The 20,790-nt window shown below is 40.6% G+C and overlaps 1 protein-coding gene and 1 pseudogene across 1 annotated transcript; both read right to left on the bottom strand.

The window, feature by feature from the left end:
• Positions 1–15,637: 15,637 nt before the first annotated feature.
• Positions 15,638–16,108, bottom strand: LOC107607086 (uncharacterized). The gene has a single exon (XM_016309073.1). It carries the CDS (start codon positions 16,106–16,108, stop codon positions 15,638–15,640), a length of 471 nt encoding a protein of 156 aa, XP_016164559.1.
• A 155-nt stretch (positions 16,109–16,263) lies between these two features.
• Positions 16,264–17,430, bottom strand: LOC148550914 (uncharacterized; annotated as a pseudogene).
• Between the last annotated feature and the right edge of the window lie 3,360 nt (positions 17,431–20,790).

Below are 20,790 nucleotides of genomic sequence, written 5' to 3'. Positions count from 1 at the left end.
TTAATTAACCGGTTGATTAGTCGCGGTTCTTACATTCTCCCCACCAAATAAGAAATTTTGCCCTCAAAATTTGAATTACCTGAGAAAAGTTCAGGATAATCCTTTCGCATCTCAGACTCCAATTCCCAAGTATGCTCTTCTACTCCTGCTCGCTCGCAAACAACTTTAACCAATGAGACATCCTTTCCTCGCAGCTTTTTCACACTAGTGTCATCGATCCTCACTGGCGTTACTTGGAAAGTCAAGTTCTCTTCCAACTCGACCGATTCAGGCTCCAACACATGAGCCGCATCCGACGTGTACTTGCATAGCTATGACACGTGGAATACGTCATGCAAGTTAGACAGATGAGGTGGCAAAGCGACTTGATACGCCACCGGCCCGAATCTCTTCAGAATCTCAAACAATCATATGTATCTTGGGTTCAACTTCTTGGTCTTGATTGCTCTCCCAATCCCAGTTGTCAGTGTAACCCTAAGGAATACATGTTCTCCTACTTCAAACTCTAGATCTAACGGTTTCCTTCTCTGATCCACATAATTCTTTTGTCGACTCTGAGCAGTCAAAATCCTTTCTCGTATTCTCTTAATCTTTTCAGTAGTCTCTGCTACCACATCTGGACCTAATACACTTGCTTCACCATATTCATACCAACAAAGTAGAGACTGGTACTTCCGTCCATACAGAGCCTCATACGAAGCCATCCCAATGCTCGCATGAAAGCTGTTGTTGTATGCAAACTCCACCAATGGCATGTAATAGTTCCAACTTCCAGGTTAATCCAAAACACACGTTCTTAGCATATACTCCAACGTTTGAATAGTCCTTTCCGACTGTCCATCGGTTTGCGGATGATATGCGATACTGAGACATAGCTTCGTACCGAAAGACCTTTGGAAGGCTCCCCAAAACCTTGAAGTGAATCGAGGATCACGGTCTGATACTATGCTCGACGGCACACCATGCAACCTTACTATCTCCTTTATGTACAATCTTGCTAACTCCTCCATAGAACAGTTTAATCGGATAGGCAGAAAGTGAGCAGATTTGGTTAAACGATCCACGATCACCCAAATTGCATCAAATCCTTACCTAGTCCTCGGTAAACTGGTCACAAAATTCATTTCAATTCCTTCCCACTTCCATTGAGGAATATCAAGTGGTTGTAGCATTCCTGACGGTTTCTGATGCTCTATCTTCACTTTCTAACAAGTTAAACACTTGGATATTACTATTGCTACATCACCCTTCATCCCCGGCCACCAGAACATCTTTTTTAAGTCATAATACATCTTCGTACTTCTGGGATGAATAGAAAATCCACTGTTGTGAGCTTCTAACAATAAATCTTGTCTTAAACTCCCAACATCCGGTATGCAAATTCTTCCCTTGTATCTCCATAACCCTTTATCATCCTTATTGAATTCTTCATGCCTCTTATCACCAACTAGTTGGAACATTTGTTGAAGCTTCTGCTCATCTTGCTGAGCCCTTTGTATTTTTGATTTAAACGTGCTTGAGATTTGTAGCTGGTTCAAACAATCTCTCCTGGCAACTTCACTAATATCCAGCTTAAGATCTACAAACTTATCCACTAGCTCTTCTTCCTTGATTCTCATCCAAGCTATTGTTAGAGATTTCCGACTCAAAGCGTCTGCTACCACGTTCGCCATTCCAGGGTGATAACTCAACTTGAAATCATAATCTTTAAGCAACTCCATCCACCTTCTCTGGTGCATATTTAGCTCTTTCTGATCAAAGATGTACTTCAGGCTCTTATGATCCGAAAAGATGCTAAATCTCACTCCATAAAAGTGGTATCTCTAAATCTTCAATGCAAACACAATCGCCGCTAATTCTAAGTCATGAGTGGGGTAATTCACCTCATGCGGTCTTAGCTGACGCGACGCGTAAGCCACCACGTTCCGGTGTTGCATCAACACGCAATCTAAACCTTTCAGTGACGCATCACAATATACTTCAAACGGTTCATGCAGTTCCGGTAAGATTAGAACAGGTGCTGAAGTTAACTTCTGCTTCAAGGTCTGGAAACTCTCTTCACACTCCGACGTCCACATGAATGGCACTTCTTTCCTTGTTAACTTCGTTATCGGTAATGCAATCCGGGAAAATCCTTCAATGAATCTTCGGTAATATCTTGCTAAGCCCACGAAGCTCCTAACTTCCGTCACCGTCGTCGGTCTTTCCCACTCCATCACCGCTTCTACCTTAGAAGGATCTACAACTATTCCTCCTTTACTCACCACGTGGCCTAAGAACTTTACTTCCTCCTTCCAGAACTTGCACTTTGGCAACTTAGTGTACAACTTCCGCTCCTTCAAGATTTGTAGCACAATCTTCAAGTGTTCCTCATGCTCTCTTGTCGTCTTAGAGTAAACTAAGATGTCATCTATGAAAAACCACCACGAAATTGTCCAAAAAGGGATGAAACACTCTATTCATGTAATCCATGAAACAGCAGGTGCATTCGTTAACCCAAAAGATATTACCGCAAACTCGTAGTGTCCATAGCGTGTTCTAAACATAGTCTTAGGGATATCATCTTCCTTCACACTTATCTGATGGTAACTGATGAGGCGCAGAAGTTGGTAAATTAAAAATTATTAAAATAGTTACGTTGCAAGTATAGTTCTTAACTCACCAAAAATTTGCCTATCAATTTAGAAATATGTCACAGAGAGTTTAAATTAAAAATTACTGGGAGTTGGAGTCCCAGGTCGTCTCCCAACGAGTTGCAGAAAAGTGTGCTATTTTATTAATCAGATGTTCCAAGAAGTTGAGTTAAGTAGAGGGAAAATTAAAAAGAGGAAATTTAAATAATATGAATAAAAGCCTTGACTGGGAGTTGATTAGTTGGAATCTCTATTATTGATGGGATGATTTCAAGATTAATTTATAATTAATGGTTGTTCCGTTTAGTTATCCTTTACTAGGTAAAGGAAAATCAAACAAGTTGGAATGCTAGATCTGTTCACGAGTTGCAACTCACTTAGTTCAAAGGGATTGGTGTTAGTGATTAGATAACAATCCAATAGTTAACCCAATTACAATTTTTCTTTCAATCCTTCCAACTCAAGAGTTCCTTTCAATCAACTCCCCATCAAGTAAGGGAACTACTCACTCATTGTAAATAATAAATCCATAACACATGAAAGGGAATTAAAAGAAGACATGATTATTGGAATGGAAAAATAAATTAAAATGGAAGAAATAATCCTTGTATCAAATAATCATGAAAGTATTCAAATGACAAAATTAAACAAAGCAAAGAACATGAAAGAATAAAACCAAGTTAAGAGAACGAACTAGAATGACGAGGTCTTGATGAGGAAAAATAACTCTTCTCAATGTTCCAATGCTAAGATCAATTCCCAAAATTAAAATTCTAAAACCTAGAGAGAAAAACCTAGAGGAGGAAAAACTAGATCTAAAACTGTCAACTGTGTAGAATGAATGTTCTCTTTTGTTTCTGCATATTCTCTGGCTCTAGTCTGCTGTTCCGGACCGAAAACTGGGTCGAAATAAGGTCCAAAATCGCCCCCAGCGAAGTCTGCAGATTATGCAGATCGCACATGTCATGCGATCGCGTCATCCATGCGGACGCGTCATTCGCGCTTTTCCTTGCCACGCGTTCGCGTCGTCCACGCTACCGCGTCACCTGAGCTTTTCCAATCCGCGTGGCCGCGTGAGCCATGCGGCCGTGTCACTGCGATTTGCTCTCCTTCACGCGGTCGTGTGAGCCATGCGACCGCGTCACTTCTCGCTGGTTATCTCCTCAAATTCTTGTGTTCCTTCCATTTTTGCTAGCTTCCTTTCCAATTTCCAACTCATTCATGCCCTATAAAGTCTGAAACACTCAACACACAGATCACGGCATCGAATGGAATAAAGGAGAATTAAAAATACATAATTAAAGTTTCTAGGAAGCAGTTTTCAAACATGTTATAAATTCAGGAAGGGATTATAATTTCATGCTAATTTAATGAATAAGTGGGTAAGGATCATGATAAAACCACACAATTAAACACAATATAAACCATAAAATAGTGGTTTATCAATCTCCCTACACTTAAACATTAGCATGTCCTCATGCTTAATTGAAGGAGATAAGGAAATAAGTATGAACATGTAGAAACTCATGAAATGCAATGCAAGCCTATATATATATATATAAATAAATACAACTATATGATTCTTGCCTACTTGATCAAAAGTAAATAAGCTCTTCAAAACAATTACAAATCAAATTCCACTAATTCTATCATTATACAATAAAACAGATAAAGGTGCAAGAAGATAGCTGATGAAAGCAGGGAACATGAAAATTCAAGCATTGAACCCTCACTGATAATGTATGTACGCTCTAATCTCTAGTGTATAGGGTAATCACTCTATCTTTCTCTAATCATGCTTTCTAACTTTTGTTCTTCTCCTAACCAATCAACAACAGTTAATATACCAATGCAAACATCATGAGGTCTTTTCAAGGTTGTAATGGGGCTAAGGTACAGGTAGGGGTATACATATGGTTAAGTGAGCTAATAAATTGAATCTTTAATTAACCCAAGCTTCAACCCAACCTATATATTTTTAATGTAATCTTAAAGTTCATACCTAGCTACCCAGAATTCCCTTTTTCTATTCATACTCATGTATCAACTTTATATTTGATTCTATCATATGTGCATTGATCTTTGAATTCTGAATTTAACATTGGGGTAATTTTTGTCCCCTTTAATTATTTATATAAATATATATATATATATATATATATATATATATATATATATATATATATATATATATATATATATATATATATATATTTGACATTAAAATAAATATAGCTTATCAATGCACATAGATTTTTAATTCTTATAGTTTCACATGAGTAGGTATCCAAATTCCCATTAAATTCTCATGACACATTTCCTTAACAACTTTTGTTCCCATAATTTTCCATACTTAACTAGCACACACAATTCTATCTTAAGTTAACCAAAGATTCAATTTGGGATATACAATTGTTTTTCAGCTTAAGGTTAGTAATGTGGTAAAATATAGAACAAATGGGATTTAAAGGCTCAAAGTGGTTAACAAAGGTAATTGAAAAGGGTAGGCTTAATTTGGATAAGTGAGTTTAAACAAATAATGGCCTCAATCATGTGCAGACATGCAAATATAATAAATATTGGACATATAAGATAAAACAAAATATAGATCACAATCATAAAGAAGTAAACACACAAGAATGAAATAATTATGGTTAAATAGTGTAACCATACATAAAGGCTCAAATCTTTCACAGGTTGTGTGTTCTTTAGCTCAAATATCATGTTCCAAATACAACTCAAGCAAATTTATCATAAAAATTTTGAAAAATTAGTGAAATTTTGTTCCAAAGATAGAGTCTTAAAAGAAACTTATTGTCTTTTCAATCAAGTAGAACATGCATGCAACTATCCTAACCTATGCAATTTATTCTATTCTATAAAAGAAAGAAAATCTAACTAAAGTATCCTAATTATTGGTGCTAGGGAAAAGAAATTACCTCCGGAAGTCAGGTACTGACCGACTTCCCCACACTTAAGGCTTTGCACCATCCTCGGTGCCATCCGTCAGGAACAGAGGTGGGCTGGTAGCAGTATCTCCACAATCGGGACCGTCATGGCTCCCTGTGCTGGTAAAAAAAGTGGAGTCCGGGGTATCTGAGTCCCTAAAGTGTCCCTTAAGTAGCTCCTTGAGGTGTTTGAATCGGCACTCGTTACGGCGCTCTCTCAACTTAGCTTTGTGTTCTTGCCGATCCAACCTTTCGATTATCTGCTTGAGCAATTCATCAGTTGTAGGTGCTTGTGGTGTTGAAGAAAGATTATCTTCAACTAGAGCAGTAGGAAGACTTGTAGTGGCTGCTGGAAGTCTGAGGTATTTTCCGTTAGGGACATACTAATCATCCCGTGGAAGCACGGCTTTGGTGTCCCCAGCTCTGTAGGAGACTCCTGCTGCTAAGACAAGATCTGAGACCAAGGCGGGGAAAGGTAAGTTGCCCGCAATTTGTACATGTCCCATAGCATTCCGGATATGTCTTGCGAGATTCAGAGGTTGGTCTGTAAGGATGCACCATAGTAGAACGGTCATGTCCGCAGTGAAGGAGGACTCATGAGTGCTCGAAAAGATGTAATGGGACATAATCTGTGCCCATACGCGAGCCTCCAAGGTAAGTAGATTCTCTTAGGGCGGGTACGGTGGTATCCGTAGATCCAACGGCTGCCAGGTAATGCAATAACTCCGAGAACGGAGTCCCAGTTAAATTGGTACCTCTAGCGCTTAAGTGCGGCTTCTTGGAAGGCGTCCATTCCTTCTGGAATAGGGGTAAGACTCAGAGCTTGCTGAATGGCCTTTTCTGTGATGGGGACTTGCTTCTGCCAGACATAAACAGACGGCAGGGATGGCATGTAGAAGTTAGAGTAGAACTCAACTACCCAAGAAAGATTGACTTGCCTTGGCTGTCTCCGTAGGAAACCCCATTGTCTTCGTTCAATTTGCGGCTCAACAAAGGTAGCAATGTTGGACGGGAGGATAAGAAGGTATTCATTGTTATAGTTTCTTTCTGCCAGGATAGGGAACATCTGCTCACAGTAGCGATTGGGAAATCGCGCAGTGTCCTTTGCTGGAAAGGCTTTTTCCTTTTCATCAACCTTTATTATCCTCTTAACTCTTTTTGTTGAGGGCTTGACTGCGGTTGAAGAAGGCTCTGCCACTAATGCTCTTTTAGTTCCTCTTCTTGCTGGTGGTTTGGAAGTAGCTTTCTCTTTTCCTTTCTTGGAGGCCATCCTGAAAGAAGGGAAGAGAAAGTAAATTAAATTCAAAAAGATATACAGCAAGGAAGGAAACGGAAAAGAGGGTGATGGATGCACATTAAGATATACTGACATTATCACATGCTCGCGAGTACATGTGAAAAGCCAACAATGGGAAATAGCTAGTGCATGTAAAGACAAGTGAATGCAAGGTGTTTATTGGCATGCCGACAAAGGGCATGAGTAGCATAGACCAAGCAATACTTTGTAACAAACCATCACGTTTGTATTGACAATTAAATTCAATTAAAATAATAGTAAAGGAAGGTTGTGAAAAGCAAGCATTGAATAGTATAACAACATAGAGAAGTGCATAATGCCATTTGAGCTTTTTCACAAACACATAGCATGCATGGTGAAAAAGGTATAGAAAATATGAAGGGGAACATGCAAGCAATCCCTTAAATAGAATAAAAATAATTGTCAAACAATTTGCAACAATCCACAAGCATATAATGAGGGATAATGACTCAAAAAATTTCTAACACCATGTAAAAAGGAAAAGAAAAAAGAAAGAAAATATGAATAATGAAAAGAAAAAGAAAAGAAAAGAAGATACATATAAAATAATAAGAATGATAGAAAAAGAAAGAGGGAAGAAGAAAATAGAACCTTGTTAATGGAGGTGAGAGAGATAGAGAGTGAAAGGTGAGATAGAAGGGGGAAGGGGGAAGGAAGAAATAAGGGGGGAAAAGAAAAACTAGGATTTGGAGGGGAGAAAGATAAGATAATTTGGCAATTTAGGTTGAGCTGTGCGGTGCACGCGACGCGGCCGCGTGGGGCACGCGTTCGCGTGAATGCGCTTCAAGTAAGGTGACGCGATCGCGTTGGTCACGCGGTCGCGTGACCCATATTATGCCTCTGGCGCGAGTGCAGCCTCGCACCAGCACAACTCTCTGTTCAAATTAATTTATTTGCCAAAATTGGGACGGCGCGATCGCGTGGGGCACGCGATCGCGTGAGTTTGCGCCAGAAAATGGATGATGTGGCCGCGTCAGCGATACGGTCGCGTGATAAGGATTGTGCTTCCAGCACCAATCCAGCATCACTTTCGCACAATATTTCATTGTGCACCCTTTTACGTCGAAAACTTCAGGGCATGCGGCCGCGTGGGGCACGCGGTCGTGTGGGAGGCCATGATTCCCATGCGACGCGAACGCGTCAGCGACGCAGTCGCGTGGAAGGATTTGTGCCATTGGCATGCCTCTAGCCACACTCCAGTGTGACTTTCTGTTCATTTTTATTTTTCTTTACTCTCCCTGTGACGCAGACGCGTCGCTGAAGCGATCGCGTCGCGTAGCGAAAAAAGAAAAATTTTTTTTTTGAAAGAAATAAAACATGTAAATGCAGATGCACGAAAGTACTAATAAAGAGAAGAGTTATTGAATAGGAAAAACTAAAAATAAAGAAAAGAACGATCATACCATGGTGGGTTGTCTCCCACCTAGCACTTTGCTTTAACGTCCGTAAGTTGGACGCTCCACTAGCTCAATCCTCTGCTATGTGAGGATCTTCCAAGAGGAAGATCTCAAACTCCTTGTTTCTCTATACCTTCTCGCCATGGTATAGCTTCAGGCGTTGTCCAATAACCTTAATAAGTTCAGAGCTTGAAGGATGGCTTAGGTGATAAACTCCGTACGGTTCGGCCTTCTCTACTCTGTATGGACCTTCCCATCTTGATCTCAACTTGCTTGGCATGAGCCTTAGTCGAGATTTGTAAAGGAGGACTAAATCCCTAGGTTGGAACTCTTTCTTCTTGATGTTTTGATCATGTACAGCCTTCATCTTTTCCTTGTATATTCTGGAGTTTTCATAAGCTTCTAGGCGAAGGTTCTCCAGTTCTTACAGTTGCAACTTCCTTTCAGCTCCAGCTTTCTCAATTCCCATGTTGCACTCCTTAACTGCCCAAAAGGCTCTGTGTTCTACTTCAATTGGGAGATGACAAGCTTTTCCATAAACCAAGCGGAAAGGACTCATCCCAATGGGTGTCTTGTATGCTGTTCTGTATGCCCAGAGTGCATCTTGTAGCCTGGTGCTCCAGTCTTTTCTATGAGGCTTTACTATCTTTTGCAAGATATGCTTAATTTCTCTGTTTGACACCTCGGCTTGCCCATTAGTTTGGGGATGGTAAGCTGTTGCAACTTTATGAATTATCCCATGCTTCTTCATTAATCCCGTCAGTCTCTTGTTACAAAAATGGGTGCATTGATCGCTCACGATTGCTCGTGGTGATCCGAAGCGACATATAATATGGTTTCTCACAAAGGAAACAACAGTGTTAGCATCATCAATACGGGTAAAAATTGCTTCCACCCATTTGAAAACATAATCCACAACTAACAATATATAAAAATATCCATTAGAATTTGGAAATGGACCCATGAAGTCAATGCCCCAAACATCAAAAATTTCATAGAAAAGCATAATTTGTTGAGGCATCTCATCCCTCCTGGATATATTACCAAATTTCTGGCATGGGAGACAAGATTTACAAAACTCAGTAGCGTCTCTAAAAAGGGTAGGCCACCAGAATCCACAGTCTAAGATCTTTCTAGCTGTCCTTTGAGGACCAAAATGTCCTCCACTCTTAGATGAGTGACAGGCCTCTAAAATGGACTAGAATTCTGATTGAGGCACACAACGTCTAATTACTTGATCAGCGCCACATCTCCATAAATATGGGTCATCCCATATATAATATTTAGACTCGCTTTTCAGCTTATCTCTTTGATGCTTAGAGAAATTCGGAGGAAATGTGCGGCTAACTAAATAATTAGCAACAGGTGCATACCAAGGGACTACCTCAGGCTTGCAGGTTATCAAAAGGAAAATTATCATCTATAGGAGTAGAATCATCCTTAATATGCTCAAGGTGACTCAAGTGGTCTGCCACTAAATTTTGATTACCACTCCTATCCTTTATTTCTAAATCAAATTCTTGTAACAGCAGTATCCAACGTATAAGTCTTGGTTTGGACTCCTTTTTAGCTAATAGATACTTTAAAGCTGCATGGTCCGAATACACTACTACTCTAGTACCAAGTAAATAAGCTCGGAATTTATCCAGAGTAAAAACAATAGCAAGAAGCTCTTTCTCAGTAGTAGTATAATTGGCCTGGGCAGTGTCTAAAGTCTTAGACGCATAAGCAATAACGAAAGGATCCTTACCTTCACGCTGAGCTAGCGCTGCTCCTACTGCATGGTTGGAAGCATCGCACATGATTTCAAATGGCTGGCTCCAGTCTGGTCCTCTCACAATTGGAGCTTGAGTCAGAGCAGTCTTCAGCTTATCAAACGCTTATTTGCAATCCTCACTGAGCTCGAACTCAATATCCTTCTGCAGTAATCTGGATAAGGAAAGTGAGACCTTACTAAAGTCCTTAATAAATCTCCTGTAAAAACCTGCATGGCCAAGGAACGAACGGACTTCCCTCACAAAAGAGGGGTAAGGTAAACTAGAAATAACATTCACCTTTGCTGGGTCTACAGAAATGCCATTATTAGATACCACATGTCCTAATACAATTCCTTGTTTTACCATAAAGTGACATTTTTCGAAATTTAATACAAGGTTTGTATTAACACATCTATCTAATACTCTAGATAATCCATCTAAGCAAAGGCTAAAAAAATCACCATAAAATCATCTATAAAAACTTCCATACAGTCCTCAATAAGATCAGAGAAAAGACTCATCATGCACCTTTGGAAAGTAGCTGGTGCATTGTACAAGCCAAAGGGCATTCTCTTATAAGCATAAGTCCCAAAAGGACATGTAAAAGTAGTCTTTTCCTGATCCTCAGGAGCTATATGAATCTGGAAATAACCTGTGTAACCATCTAAAAAGTAATAATGTGATTTACCTGACAGGCGATCCAGCATTTGATCAATGAATGGAAGTGGGTAGTGATCCTTACGGGTAGCTTGGTTGAGACGCCTGTAATCAATGCAGACTCTCCAAGCATTCTGAACTCTAGTTGCTATGAACTCTCCATGCTCATTCTTCACTGTAGTGACTCCAGACTTCTTGGGCACCAGTTGTACTGGGATTACCCATTCACTGTCTGAAATGGGATATATGATACCTACTTCCAACAGTCTGGTCACTTCCTTTTTGACAACTTCCAAGATGGTGGGATTCAATCTTCTTTGGGGTTGACGGACAGGTCTTGCTTCCTCTTCTAAAAATATTCTGTGCTCACATACTTGAGGGTTGATGCCTACTATGTCTGCCAAGCTCCACCCAATTGCCTTCTTATGCTTTCTCAGCACATCAAGTAACTGCTCTTCTTGTTGAGAAGTAAGTTCCCTTGCAATGATAACTGGAAACCTCTGCTCATCTTCGAGATAGGCATATTTGAGATGTGGAGGGAGGGGTTTCAATTCTAACTTTTGATCATGGGCAGGCTCTGGATTATCTGGAGCTTGTGAAAATGACGAAGTGCCCTCATTGTCAGTTAAGAGGGTCCCCACTCTTGGACCTTGTCCAGTGTGCCTCTCTTCAAACTCTTCCTTGTGAAATTTAGCTACACTTTCATTTATGACATCACACTGGAAGATGGAACGATCTTCTGGGCTTTTGTCAATGACTCCATTCAGATTGAAGATTACTATGCGGCCATCTATTTCAAAGGAGTATGTTCCTGAAAAGGCATCCAATTTGAATTTTGATGTCTTCAGGAATGGTCTTCCGAGTAGGATTGATGATGGCTTATCTGAATCATTATGGGGCATCTCCAAGATATAAAAATCAGTGGAAAATGTAAGTCCTTTAATGTTCACCAAAACATCTTCAGCAATTCCAGCCACTGTAATAATGCTTTTATCTGCTAACACAAAACGAGCTGCCGACCTTCTTAAGGGAGGGAGCCTCAAAATATCATATATAGACAAAGGCATTATACTGACACATGCTCCTAAATCATACATGCAATCATAAATTACTACACCACCAATAGTACAGCTAACTATACAAGGACCTGGATCACTACATTTTTCAGGTAATCCTCCCATTAAAGCAGATATAGAACTACCTAAAGGAATAGTTTCTAATTCATTAATTTTGTCTTTATGGATACATAAGTCTTTTAGAAACTTTGCATATTTAGGTACCTGCTGAATAACATCAAAAAGAGGAACAGTTACCTCAACCTTTTTGAATATTTCTACTATTTTGGGGTCGGGTTCCAGCTGCTTCCTGGGCTTCCTTGCAAGTTGTGGAAATGGAATAGGAGTGGTTTCTTCTGTGGTGTCTGCGCCTTTTGGTGCTTCCTCCTGTGGTTGAGCTATTTCTTCTTCAGCTATGTCCTGTATGTCCTCTTCCTCTTCAACATCTTCTATTTCTACTACCTCTTCAGCTGAGGTGTGTTCTGGTGGGCTTGGTTCCTCCTGACTCCCCTCCTGCAGTGTGGTTCCAGACCTTAGGGTGATGGCATTAATGCCTCCCTTTGGATTGGGTAATGGTTGAGAGGGGATTCCAGTGGAGCTTGAAGGTTGGTTACTGGAATTTTGCGTTGATCCAAGCTGTGACATAAGAGCTTGCAAAGTAAAAGTGAGACCATTCAGACTGGCGTTAATACTATTCATGTTATTTTCCATGGTCTGTTGTCTTTGCTCAAAAGATTGTAGTAGCTCTTCATTAGGAGATAAAGAAGAATGAGTAAATTGAGATGTCTGCTGTTGATTGTTCTGTGGTCCTTGGTTTTGCCTCAGGTGAGGTGCTTTGTAAGGTTGATTCTGCTGCCTGTTGTTGTTGTTATTATTCCACCTCTGATTTCCCTGATTATCTCTGCCTCCTCTGTTATTGTTGTCCCTCCAATTCTGGTTAGAATTGTCCTGCCATCCATGGTTATTATTTCCACTTTGATTGTACCCTTGGTTGGGGCGGTCATAGAAGTTATGAGTGGATGCCACCATGTTGTCTTCTTGTTGGAGCTGCGGGCATTCATCAGTGTAATGGCTGTAATCAGCACAGATTCCACAAATTCTTTGCGGGACTAATTGTTGGTTTTGCTGTGGCGAAGGAGGTTGAGCTTGCTGAGCTTGTTGTTGATTCAATTGCATCTGCTTCAGCAAGTTGGTCATCTCACATATACTTTGAGTTAGAGCAGCAGTCTCTCTGTTAGAGGATACTTCTGCAACGGCTTTTGAACGGTCTTGCCTTTGTCTGTGGTTCCTAGTAGATTCAGCTAAATCACTGATCAATTGCCAAGCCTCATCAGTGGTCTTGTACTTCTTCATAGACCCATTGCTAGCACTTTCCAATGTGGTCTTATCTTGGGGCCTCATGCCCTGTGTAATATAGCTAAGCAACACTATCTTGTCGATCATGTGGTGGGGGCATGCTTCCAGAAGATTATTGAAGCGCTCCCAGTATTCAAAGAGAGTTTCATTGTCATCCTGAACAATTGTGGAAATATCCTTCCTCAGTTTATCAGTAACTTCAAATGGAAAGAATTTTTCCAAAAACTCCTTTCTGAGTGTATCCCAGTTGGATACATTTGCCAGAGGTTGAGTGTAATACTAGTCTCTTGCTTTTCCCTCGAGAGAAAACGGGAAAGCTTTCAGCAAAATTGAAGTTTCATCAGTACCATCATGCCTGACAGTAGAACAGGCTGCCTGGAAATCTCTCAAGTGCTTGATAGGCTCTGGAAATCTCTGTAGCTACCGCTAGATGATGCGCTTGAAACGGTTGCATTGTAAAATCAGGGGCTCCTTCCTCCTGGATGGTAACTCTCCTAGCTGCCATGTCTTCTGCACGTAAAACAACCGAATCAGTAGAACGGGGGCTGGTTTCTTCCTCAAGTTCACTCTTAGATCCGCCCTTAGAGTGGACTAACCGACGCTGTTCTCGCCTTATTCGTGAAATAGTCCTTTCAATTTCAGGATCGAATATTAGCAAGCGCGGATCAGGAAGTGAACACGTCATTTGACGGAAGAAACATGCAGCTCATAGTAGCAAAATAAAATAAAATGCAAATAAATAAATTCTAATTAATAACTTTAGCACTCTATTGCAACTCCCCGGCAACGGCGCCAAAAATTGATGAGGCGCAGAAGTTGGTGAATTAAAAATTATTAAAATAGTTACGTTGCAAGTATAGTTCTTAACTCACCAAAAATCTGCCTATCAATTTAGAAATATGTCACAAAGAGTTTAAATTAAAAATTACTGGGAGTTGGAGTCCCAGGTCGTCTCCCAACGAGTTGTAGAAAAGTGTGCTATTTTATTAATCAGATGTTCCAAGAAGTTGAGTTAAGTAGAGGGAAAATTAAAAAGAGGAAATTTAAATAATATGAATAAAAGCCTTGACTGGGAGTTGATTAGTTGGAATCTCTATTATTGATGGGATGATTTCAAGATTAATTTATAATTAATGGTTGTTCCGTTTAGTTATCCTTTACTAGGTAAAGGAAAATCAAACAAGTTGGAATGCTAGATTTGTTCACGAGTTGCAACCCACTTAGTTCAAAGGGATTGGTGTTAGTGATTAGATAACAATCCAATAGTTAACCCAATTACAATTTTTCTTTCAATCCTTCCAACTCAAGAGTTCCTTTCAATCAACTCCCCATCAAGTAAGGGAACTACTCACTCATTGTAAATAATAAATCCATAACACATGAAAGGGAATTAAAAGAAGACATGATTATTGGAATGGAAAAATAAATTAAAATGGAAGAAATAATCCTTGTATCAAATAATCATGAAAGTATTCAAATGACAAAATTGAACAAAGCAAAGAACATGGAAGAATAAAACCAAGTTAAGAGAACGAACTAGAATGACGAGGTCTTGATGAGGAAAAATAACTCTTCTCAATGTTCCAATGCTAAGATCAATTCCCAAAATTAAAATTCTAAAACCTAGAGAGAAAAACCTAGAGAAGGAAAAACTAGATCTAAAACTGTCAACTGTGTAGAATGAATGTTCTCTTTTGTTTCTGCATATTCTCTGGCTCTAGTCTGCTGTTCCGGGCCGAAAACTGGGTCGAAATAAGGTCCAAAATTGCCCCCAGTGAAGTCTGCAGATTATGCAGATCGCACATGTCACGCGATCGCGTCATCCATGCGGACGCGTCATTCGCGCTTTTCCTTGCCACGCGTTCGCGTCGTCCACGCTACCGCGTCGCCTGAGCTTTTCCAATCCGCGCGGCCGCGTGAGCCATGCGGCCGCGTCACTGCGATTTGCGCTCCTTCGCGCGGTCGCGTGAGCCATGCGACCGCGTCACTTCTTGCTGGTTATCTCCTCAAATTCTTGTGTTCCTTCTATTTTTGCTAGCTTCCTTTCCAATCTCCAACTCATTCATGCCCTATAAAGTCTGAAACACTCAACACACAGATCACGGCATCGAATGGAATAAAGGAGAATTAAAAATACATAATTAAAGTTTCTAGGAAGCAGTTTTCAAACATGTTATAAATTCAGGAAGGGATTATAATTTCATGCTAATTTAATGAATAAGTGGGTAAGGATCATGATAAAACCACACAATTAAACACAATATAAACCATAAAATAGTGGTTTATCAGTAACCGGATCTCAAATTGATTTTGGAAAACACTCCAGCTCCTTGCAATTGATCCATCAAATCATCTATCCTTGGCAGCGGGTACTTGTTCTTCACAGTCACTTTGTTCAATTGTCGGTAATCCACACACAATCTCATCCCTCCATCCTTCTTCTTTACCAATAAAACTGGCGCTCCCCACGATGATACACTCGGTCGAATAAACCTCTTGTTCAGAAGCTCTTCCAACTAAGTCTTTAACTCTGCCAGCTCTATCGGAGCCATCCTATAAGGTGTAATCGATACTGGTCCGGCTCCCAGCACCAATTCGATCGCAAATTCAATTTCCCTCTGAGGTGGGAACTCAGGGATATCTTCTGGGAACACTTTTGGAAAATCTTTAACCACTGGTATCTGATCTAAGTTCTGGGCATCATCCAACGCATTAGCAGCCAACAGAATATAACCCTGACACTCCTCCCCACTACAGTGCACCATTACAGAATTCAGGTAATATCCCGTAGCTACCACCACTCCATTCTCTCCTTCCGGCATAAACCGAATGGTCCGCTCAGAACAGTCCAACAAAATCCGATTCTTCGACAACCAATCAAACCCCAAAATCATTTCAAGCCCCACCATTGGTAAACAGATCAAATCATGCACAAAATCTCTACTCTCAAGCTTGAAACCTACTTGTCTACAACCTGACCTAGTCATAACTGTCTGATGCGGAGTATGTACATGCAGATCAAAAGGTAATTCTGACACTTTCAAACCTAATTCCTCAACTTTAGCAAATGAAATAAATGAATGCAAAGCTCTAGTATCATATAATGTAACTAAGGGCTTATCACCAATTAGACATATACCTCTCACGACGGATCCACCTTAGAAGCATTCTTGGCATTCACAGCAAAGACTCGACCTTGATGCTGACTCTGGCCTGCATTCTGATTCCCCCCACGAGGGCAATCCTTCGTAATGTGGCCAGGCAACCCACACTTGAAGCAACCACCTAAACCAATCTTGCATGAGTCATAAGGGTGAAAACGTCCACAACGATTACAAGCTAAATCCGGAGAACTCTTACTCTGATTTCCTCTTACCCTAGCATACTAAAACTGATTCTTATTGTTCTTTCTAAAGCCCCCTTGGCCTTGAGGCGTATATCCTCCTCTCTTGAAGCTTTGTCCTCTCGGATGAAAATACTTGCCACGCCCACCACTAGAACTCCCTCCATGAGTGTCCTTAGATACTGCCACAGTCTTGGCATACTCCTCCACTACTCTAACCTTATTCACCAAGTCGGAGAAGACACGGATCTCTATAGGAGCCACAGCAGTCATAATGTTGTCCTTCAAGCCCCTTTGGTACTTAATGCACCTACAGCTCTCGAAAGTCTCCGGGTTACCCTGACACACCCGAGAAAACCTACAAAGCTCTTCGAACTTGTTGGTGTACTCAGCTACAGACATGGAACCTTGCTTCAGCTGCATTAGCTCTATCTCCTTCGCTTCCCTTGCAGACTCAGGGAAGTATTTCTTGTAGAAAGCCGTTTGGAACACCTCCCATGGAATGTCGGCATTCTGAAGCTGTAGCAAATAATACTCAGCTTGCCACCAGGGCTGGGCCTCTCCTGCTAGTTGATAAGCGGCAAACTCTACATATTGATTGAGGGGAACATGCTGCGCCTGTAAAGCACGCTCCATAGCCTGGAACCAGTGGTCCGCTTCAATAGGATTTGTGGACCCTCAAAAAATTGACGGATGAACCTTGAGGAACGTCGCCAAGGTCATCGGAACTACTCCCGTATTATCGCCATTTCCCTCAGCATTATCATTGGCATTTCCTTCTCCGTTCCCATTGCCATTCCCCGCTGGTTGGCCTAACCTCTGCATAGCTTGCAGAGTCGCAGTAGCATTTGCTTCCATGGTGTTCGCTAAGTTAGCCATGGCCGCCATGAACTCGGCATGGTTATCAGCTAGTTGCTCATTCCTACTTTCCCGTGTACGTGTTCGACCTCGCCCGCGAGTGGCCATGTAGGGTTCCTGTCTACACCAAACAATCGATATCAAGGTGATCAGTCTCAATATCAAAAGCCTAGTGCTTCAATTATCCTAAACAGGCACTCACAAACAAGCATGCTATGTATATATCAAGTAGATAACCTAATAGCATCAAAGAAAAGACACACAGAGTATGCAACGAAGCACAATCGGTCCATCCCTCAGGTTCACGAGGACGAACCGCTCTGATACCACTAAATGTAACACCCTAATTACCCTAAGTCTTACCTGGCACCGTAAAGCAAATGTTAATCAGAGATTACAACAGTTCTAAAGCTCATACGTATAATATATAGAAGAAATATTATAATCTAGAAGCCCGATGAAGGATATAGCTCAAAAATAGTATTTCAAAAGCACAAAACGTACTAACAAAGCTACTAGCTTGAGGCACAAGAAACAAATAAGATATATCAAAAGATAAGTATATAATATCATAGGAAACTAGCCACGACTCGCGAAGTTTAAGCCGGCTAGCCATATACAAGTATACAGAACCATATAGAAAACTGATAGTTTGAAACAGCTTATACAAGTTTTTCTCTCATAAATATGCCTCTAGGCAAAACGAAATACAAAAGAGAGATGTATAAACAGATAAACCAAAAAGACTCCAAAATAGTCCAGGATCCTCTGCTTCTGTTACCATCCCAAGAAACTCACCGAGGTGGGTTGTAACCTGCATCTGAAAAACACAACAAAGATATGGTATGAGAACCGGAGGTTCTTAGTATGGTAACAGTGCCCAGTGATGTAGGATATAAGACCCCAGGACGCCAAAGACAATCCTAAACTCCATATCCATCACAAGATTCAAGCTTAAAACATTCTAAAACAAATAAGTATAATATAAACCTTATCATAATTAAACCGGGTGATCTATCTTAAGGGATTTCTATTCTAACCAAACACCGCTGTCCCACAGCCTTCACCAACCTATCCTCCATGCGATCCCATCGCCACCGCCTTCCGAACCTCCTCAATCCTAGTAGAAAACATAATTAGTAACAATGCAAGTAATTCACAAGTAAAGGCATACAAGGCAAGTAGATCAGGTAAGCAATTAGACATGTTATTCAATTGGACATACAAATTTAAGTCGGCAAAGCAAGCAAACAGGTAGAAAATGCATATGATGAATGCCTGCCCTACTGGCTGTGATATCACATTGTCGGTTCAACTGCCAACCCGACACATCTCCATGGAAACGTCGCCCTACGAATTTCTCATATGGGAACCCCGAGATATAGTGCCTGGATCACTGTCCAGGTACCGGCGCCTGCTCGCCTATAGATTCGAAGGGATGCGAGCAAGATACTCTTGCCTCAGACCTCACATCTCAATGCAAGCGGGATGAACCACTGCCCTTACATCGCTGCCGCTACCTCGACAGGCGGGATCCAACCGCCGTCCCTGCCGGACGCACAGCGTCTCATATTCTCAGTAAAAACAATATTTTAGTGGTTTTCAGAAAAACATTTTCAGTATACAGAGATCCATTGTCTCAATCCGAGTGCTCGAATCAGCTCAGCCACTGTCCATTCATAACTCAGTTTCCAATGTCAAAAGTTCATCATTCCTTATCTCATATATCAATCATCCTCCACCCAAAGTCAAATCATTCTCAACATGCCAGAAACCTAAGCCTCCGTTTTCTAATTTATCATAAAACCATGCTCTAGAACCCTTAAGTTATATCCCATGTTCTAATACTCAAAATTAAGCCCAAAACTCTTAAAATGGTGTTTTAGAAGCTTACAACCTTGTTAGGAAGGTAGAATAGTTGAAAAACAAGAAAAATTTAAGAAACAGGACGTGTGCAGCCGTAGAGGGGTGTGTGCGTGCGCACGCCCAGGAAGTTTTAAGATGTGTGCGTACGCATAGGGGTGTGAGTATACACAGGTAACAAAATTTCTAAAATCTGTTCCCTCGCACAACCTGTGCCAGCGCCCCCAACAGATTGACCTTCCCGACGTGTGCGTCCGCACAGACCTATGTGTCCGCACAGGTTGAAGTTTTTCCTTGGATATGTGCGCGCACAAGCCGTGCTGGCGCTGCGAACAGAACGCACTTCCCTATCTGTGTGTGCGCATAAGTGTGTGCGTCCGCACAGGTCAAAATATTTGCAGGGGGCGTCCGCACGAGGGTGTGCGCCCGCACATATCAGAAATCATGAAATTCTGCAACTTTGCAGAATTTCAAATTTTTAACACCAACTTTGAAGGATCATAACTTCCTCTACAAAATTCCAATTTTCACAAATTTTATATCAATTTAAAGAGTTTTAAAAAATCTTTAATTATAAATAAATTTTAATTAATTTTGAAAACGAGGTCAAAGTTATGATCGTACAAAGTTCATCAAAATCCCAAATTTACCAATTTTCACCATGTACACAATTCCTTACCATACACATTCCAAATCATACCAAAACATCCAAAACTCCATTTTTCATCAAAATATACCTGTTGTATTATAATACACCAACCTTACCATATTCTCCTTCTCATTTCATTACTCTCAATTCCAACATCAACTATATAACACTTATGATCAAAATCACCATCAAACCCGGATTTGGATCCTCTAAAGTTTGATAAGGAACCAACTTCCAATCCATACAATCATTCAACAACATCATATCATTAAAATTCATCACAAATTAACCCAACATTTATCAATTCATCAACATTTAACACACCAACCATCATTTTAGTTCAACCTATCTTATTGGTCACTAGCCTATGTGTCCATGAATATTATATACTACATAGTGGAAACCGAAACCATACCTTGGCCGATTCCCTTTATGCACCAAAACTTTAATTTACCCCAAGCAAGCTCCCAACCACAAACCAAGCTTTCACTTCCACTTCAATAAGCACAATTAAGTTCCAAGAGCTCCCAAAGCCACAATAATCAAACTATATACATACAATTCACCTCAAATCAATCTAGGGTTCCAATTAAACATTAATTCACAAGGTTTTAGTGGCTCTTACCTTCTCCAACAGATTTACTAGCAAGAATCCAAGGCTAAGCAAGGATTAGAGCAAACCTAAACACCAAGAATCACAAAAACTCATTTAATCAAAAATCCTATAAACCCGAAATTTTGAGGAGAGAAACTGAGAGGGATTCAAGCTTTCCTTACCAGTTTTTTAAATGAGTTTTGTAGAGCTCTTCACAAGGAACGCGTAGCCGCAAACAGTGCGGTGATCAGAGCTCTCTAACTCAAGATATGAGCTTTGGAAGATTGAGATGAATAGTGCCCAAAAGGGTTTCTTCTTCCTCTCTTCAATTCAGCATGTGTGAGTGTGTTTAGTGTTGTGG

This window comes from Arachis ipaensis, chromosome B7 (assembly GCF_059453495.1).
Source record: "Arachis ipaensis isolate K30076 ecotype BB chromosome B7, ASM5945349v1, whole genome shotgun sequence".
Classification (NCBI taxonomy): Eukaryota; Viridiplantae; Streptophyta; class Magnoliopsida; order Fabales; family Fabaceae; genus Arachis; species Arachis ipaensis.
Note: the sequence above shows the minus strand (reverse complement) of the source record. Positions and strands in the feature narration are given on the sequence as shown.

Bases quoted from the DNA above. Each gene is read 5' to 3' on its own strand.
- LOC107607086 (XM_016309073.1), bottom strand. From the start codon at position 16,108: ATGACTAGGTCAGGTTGTAGACAAGTAGGTTTCAAGCTTGAGAGTAGA.